The sequence below is a fragment of the Dryas octopetala genome, chromosome 4, assembly GCF_963921425.1.
Source record: "Dryas octopetala chromosome 4, drDryOcto1.1, whole genome shotgun sequence".
Classification (NCBI taxonomy): Eukaryota; Viridiplantae; Streptophyta; class Magnoliopsida; order Rosales; family Rosaceae; genus Dryas; species Dryas octopetala.
In genome coordinates, this window is record NC_141369.1 from 606,779 (window position 1) to 613,080 (window position 6,302).

At 34.8% G+C, this 6,302-nt stretch overlaps 1 protein-coding gene across 1 annotated transcript; it reads left to right on the forward strand.

Annotated features, from left to right (window-relative positions):
- Positions 1 to 2,519: 2,519 nt before the first annotated feature.
- LOC147285943 (uncharacterized) lies at positions 2,520 to 4,054 on the forward strand. Its single transcript, XM_086239270.1, has 2 exons — positions 2,520 to 2,529; positions 3,228 to 4,054. Exons 1-2 carry the CDS (start codon positions 2,520 to 2,522, stop codon positions 4,052 to 4,054), a joined length of 837 nt encoding a protein of 278 aa, XP_086095396.1.
- The last annotated feature ends 2,248 nt before the right edge of the window (positions 4,055 to 6,302 follow it).

The following is a 6,302-nucleotide window of genomic DNA, read 5'->3' on the forward strand; positions in this document are numbered from 1 at the left end:
TTTCTTAAAAACTAAACATGCAACCCTAGTATTTAAATTCCTAATTAATTTCACATAAGTCCACTCATTTTATCCTTGGAACAAATAGGTTAATTTTTCTCATCCTAATTAGGCAAATTGATTGAAGTCATCAACATGCATCCCATATTCATTTTATCATTGGTCTCAAAAGCAACTCAATTACCTTTTTCTATAACTAATTTACAACTAACTAAATAAATCACATTTTCCTTTCATGGTTAATTTCCTAATTCTAATCAAGCATGACAGCCAGAAAACATACTAAAACATCTAAGACAAACAACCAATTCGAGCCAAGCATTTAAGGAAAGTAAATACTTTTAATCATATAACTATGAATTGAAACATATTGAAAATTAGAGTTTGAAAAGGACTAGCTCCCCCTACCTCAATTGAAGCTTCTTGCCCTTGCTATGATCTACCAAACTGAAAATCAATCCCAAAATACAAAGGGAATCAGATTTCACATTCTCAAACTCAATTGGGGCTTTATAGGGTTTTGATGTCGTATTGGCTAAGTTAAGTGGCATCTGAGACCTCTAACCTATAAACATCCATCCTATGACCTCAAACAAGTTCTAAATAATGCATGTAAACATATTTGGAAGCTTAAAAATCAACACAAAGTCTATAACATAAAAGAGGTATGCTGTAGCCTTGGTTTTATTAAAAAACATGGGGTTTTGACAACCCAAATTCTATTCCAGAGGTAAATGAACTTTCTCATGCTCATTGAAAAATCCCAGGGGTGATTTGTGACTAGTGTGAACCAACAATTTAGGCCACAAAACCTTAATATCAAAAATGGCAGTTTTGAGGCATATTGGTTTCTTTAAAAATGCAAATGAGCAGCACCTGCTCAATGAATTTTATAAAATCACACAAAAATAATTTGAACAAGATTTTTCACAGGAAATTAGAAGACATACTAAAACTCTTGTAAAAAAAGTTTAAAAGCAATTGAAGTAGTGTAAGTATATTTTCGAAAGAACAAAGTTCACACCAGAAAACTGGTTTTGCTGCATAACCACTGTTCATGTGGTAAAAATGTTCTTTTCGGGTATAATGAACCAAATCAAGTAAAACCAATTGGTACAAGTCCAAAATCAGTCCTAAAATCTAATGTAAAAATTTCAAATCAAGTCTCTAAGTAAAACAAAATTCGAGCATGCAAACCTGAAGAATTTTCTTTGAAAAAGTTGCAGAAAATAGGCAAATTTTTAGGGCAACTTTGAAAATGCATAACTTACTCAATATAAATGGGATTTGCATGATTGCTGGCTTAAATGAAAGGTGTATATGTCTAATTTCATGCACAAAAACAGTTTTGCAAGTTTCTATCCTGATTGGTACATAATTCAATTTTTATCATGCAAGGTCAGAAAATGCAAAAATAGCCAAGCAGGACTAGTTTGTGAGACTCTTGGATTTTTCTTTAGATGTACTTAACCCTAGCCATTCAACAAGGTTAAAAAGTATTGAAAATTAGACTTAGAGGGTAGGGTGAGGGTTCTTACCAATTTTTGCTGAGTTTTTCAAAAGAGAATACAGGCTGAAAACTCCCTTCCTTCTTCTCGGGTTGGCCTCCTTCTTTGGCTTCCCTCTTCTTCTCTTCTTGTTCTTTCTCTTTCTCTAAATCTCTCTCTCTTTCTAAAACTTAGAATTCCGTGGGGGAATTGGTCTGAACAAGAGTTGGTTTTATAAAAGGATGCTTGTGTCTGTTGGAGGGAAAACTGAAAAGACACTTCCTTTCTTGCGTGGGACAGGTTTCTGACAAGGCTCTTGGGCTGTGTGTCAGGGCTTTTGGTTTCCCAAGAGGCTTCTAATAGGTTGGCCAATATCTTAGGGCCTTTTTAATTGAGTGTTTAGTCTAAGACTCTAGGCTAAACAGCCCAATAACCAACCAAAGGCTTTTATTTATGCCAAATCAATTAATTAAAACCATCATTGCCTTTTATTTGCTTTTCTTTCCTCTTAACCCGAAAATTCACTCTAACTCCAGCCCAAGTCATGATCACCATGCCATGCAATAGCCATCATTTTTATCTCTTGTTAGTTTCACGTTGGTGACCCATTTACCCACTACATGTTTTCATGTATGTTGGACTCCACAAATTAAGGAAGCCAGTAAACACATAACTGCTTTTAGATAAAAGTCTATGATGGGTGGTTTTCTAAATAGCACGTTCTTATCAGTTTCTGTGGCCCTCTACTCTCCTCTATAATAGACACAAACCCTTGAACATATTGTGTAACTTAACTATTGCATCAGTAAAAGAAATAACCTGTGTAAAGAGAGACGTAGAGTAGAAAAAGTCTCAGGATTAAGATTTGTCTAAGAAGTTTCAATCATTAGTCTCCATCAATTCTCAATGGCCAACAACGATATGTAACTCTGATCTTAACTTCATTATCCTTAAGATATATTGTATTCAAGTGTTGAAGTTCCGCATAATTTTATTCATTGATTTTTTAATAATTGGTATCAGAGCATGGTTATGAATCAATGTATCTTAGAATTATTTGATATTGGGTACAACTTTAATTAACTAGAATTATTGTTGATCATTTTATTTGTTTCCAATACAAATTACAAGAATGATATCGAAACTGTGAGTGGTTTCTTGTCTAGTATTTCATCTAAATCTCATTTTGATTAATGGTTTCATACTTTTATTTAAACTATTAGTGTTCTACATTAGAGAATTGATATTGTATAAAATTTATCAGAGAATATTGTTGGTTAATTTTGTATTCATATGGTTTATTGTTTGATAGTCGCCAAAGTGACCCAAATTAATAAGCTTGATTCATGAATATTAAATTACATGAAAGATTAATCAATACAAAATGATATAAAAGACAATAATATTCTCGATGGCAGTCATAATTAGGAGATTGAGACTAACCCAAAGGAAGTCATCTTCAATTAATTATGAACTGGATGGGGTAATGTAATTTATGTAATTAAGTAAGGTAGATTTGGATACCCAAAGGTAACATGTCTAACTATGTAAGTGACATAAAATACATTATACCTTTATAGGTGATAATATTTGTACCTATAAGAATAGTAGACACTAGATATACTAAGGTTTCGCCCAAAGAAGTTACCATAGTGATATCAATTGTCTATATTTGATTAATATTAAAATTCTATATTAAAGACTTTTGGTCTAAACGTGAGCATTGATATTTTATTAAAGTGAATGTTCCCACTTCCTTGCACTCCCATGCATCTAGCATTCCGACCCTCAATGGGTCAAACTTTTCTGAATGGTATGAGCAGGTTCAATTCACGCTGGGTGTGTTAGATCTTGACATGGCTCTTTTGGTTGAAAGACCTGAAGAAGTTAATGATGATGCAGAACAGGTTTTGAAAGCCTGGGAGAGATCAAACAGACTCAGTCTTATGTTTATGAGGATGACTATTGCAAATAACATCAAGACATCCCTTCTTCAGACTGATAGTGCAATGGAATACTTAACTGCTGTGAAAGAATGCTTTAAATCAGCTGATAAGTCACTTGCAGGCACACTCATGGCAGAATTAACTACTATGAGATATGATGGTAACAAGGGAGTTCAGGATCATATCCTTAATATGACTGACAGAGCTGCAAAAATTAGAGCCCTTGAAATGCAGGTGGATGAATCTTTTTTGGTGCAGTTCATTCTCAACTCACTTCCTGCTCAGTTCGGCCCATTTAAGATCCACTATAACACTCACAAAGATAAGTGGAATTTGAATGAGCTGACTGGTATGTGTATTCAAGAGAAAGTGAGATTAAGGCAAGAAGGGCATCAAACTGTGCTGGCTGTAACTCAAGGAGGTTTTAAGAAAAGAGGAAATAAATTTCCACCAATGAAAAGAAATGGACTTGGGGAAAGTAGCCAGGGCAATGGAAGTAACTTCATTATCAAATGCTACTTCTATGGCAAGAAAGGACATGTAAAGAAAGATTGCAACAAGCGTAAAGCTTGGTTCAAAAAGAAAGGGATACCTTATAAGCCGGAAACCGAAGGAAAGTGAAAGATTTGTCTATATAGGGAACCGTCTTAAAGCGGAAGTGTTAGCTGTTGGAACCTATCGCTTACTCCTTGAGACGGGTCATCAGATGGATCTTATGAACACTTTTTATGTACCTTCGATTTCTAGGAATTTAGTTTCTTTATCTACTTTGGATATTGCTGGATATTCAGTTTTATTTGGTTGTAGAAAACTCAGTTTGATGTTTAATTCAGTTATGGTTGGTTCTGGTATTTTATATGATGGTTTATATAAAATTTCTTTGAATCATGAGTTTGCACAATCTTTAGTAACCCTGCATTCAAATGTTGGTTTAAAACGTGGCCTAATTGATGAAAAATCTTCAATCTTGTGGCATAGAAGACTGGGGCATATCTCCAGGGATAGAATTGAGAGATTGGTGAAGAACGGAATTTTGAATAATCTAGACTTCACTGACTTTGAAGTGTGTGTACGTGGATTGCATTAAGGGAAAGCAAACCAAACACACTAAAGAAAGGTGCCACAAGAAGCACTGAGCTTCTTGAGATAATACATACGGATATTTACGGACCATTCTCCATTCCATGTTTTACTGGAGAGAGGTACTTTATCACCTTCATAGATGATCTATCTCGTTATGGTTATGTATATCTAATACATGAAAAGTCTCAAGCCATTGACATCCTTAAGGTGTACATTACTGAGGTCGAGAGACAATTAGATAGAATGGTTAATATTGTGAGATCAGATAGAGGTGGAGAGTTTTATGGTAGATATGATGAGTCAGGACAAAATCCTGGCCCATTTGCCAAATTCCTTGAAAAGCATGGCATTTGTACTCAATACACAATGTCAGGTACGCCACAGCAGAATGGAGTTGCTGAAAGGCGTAACCGTATGCTTTTAGACATGGTTAGGAGTATGATGAGTTTTACTACTATACCTAAATCATTGTGGACTAAAGCTTTAAAGACATCAATGTATATCTTAAACAGAGTTCCTAGTAAGGCAGTCTTAACAACTTCTTTTGAGTTATGGACTGGTAGGAAACCTAGTCTAAGACATTTACATGTTTGGGGTTGTCCAACGGAAGCAAGAATCTTTAACCCACATGAGAAAAAGTTAGACTCAAGAACAATATCTGGATATTTCATTGGTTATCCAGAAAAGTCTAAAGGGTACAGATTTTACTGTCCTAACCATAGTATGAGGATAGTTGAAACTAGCAATGCTAGATTCCTAGAGAATGGCAAAATTAGTGGGAGTGAAGAATCACGAAAGGTGAATCTTGAAGAAATAAGAGTGGATATCCTACCACCTTTTCCCTCTTCAAGATAATGTTGTTATTCCTCAGAATGCTCTGCAACCTGAGGTGAATGAACAACGTAATGAAAATGCATCTCCACTCCATGAAGATATCGTCATTGAAAATGTTGTAGAACCACCACAACCTGTAGTTTTGAGAAGATCTTAGAGAGAAAGAAGGCCTGCCATTACAGATGACTATGTGGTGTATTTACATGAATCTGATTATGATATTGGGATTAAGAAAGATCCGGTTTCATTTTCACAAGCCATTGAAAGTGATGAATCTAGTAAATGGATAGATGCCATGAATGAAGAATTGAAATCAATGGACCAGAATTGTGTTTGGGATCTCATCGAATTGCCTAATAATTGTAAGAAAGTCAGCTGTAAATGGGTCTTTTAGACCAAGCGCGATGCTAAAGGCAATATCGAGCGATATAAGGCCAGACTTGTGGCCAAAGGTTTCACTCAGAAGGAAGGCATTGACTATAAAGAGGCATTCTCTCCAGTGTCTAAGAAGGACTCACTTAGAATCATCATGGCACTTGTAGCTCATTATGACTTAGAGTTACATCAAATGGATGTGTAAACCGCTTTTTGATATGTTCATAAATTTATATCCTTTTATATTCCTCTTATTTAGATTTTGTGAGTTCATTTGATTAAAAGCTTTACATTTCATTTAGTTTTGTGTTTTTAGATTCCAAACAATAAAATGAGAAATTTCACCATTTATTCTCCTTAATAGATTTTAACATGAATCCAATTGGAGATAGAAGCTAACACCTTGAAATTATTCCAGGTTAAATTTTGTGACATTTGGAGACTTCTAGGGTGTTCATTTTGAATTTCAAAGTCAGCCCAAAACTGCACCGGAGGAGAACTGAGTCAGCTGCATTGTGTGGGGAATAACTTTTTGGTTTGAGCTTGGATTGAAGCATATAATATATGGTTGGAAAGA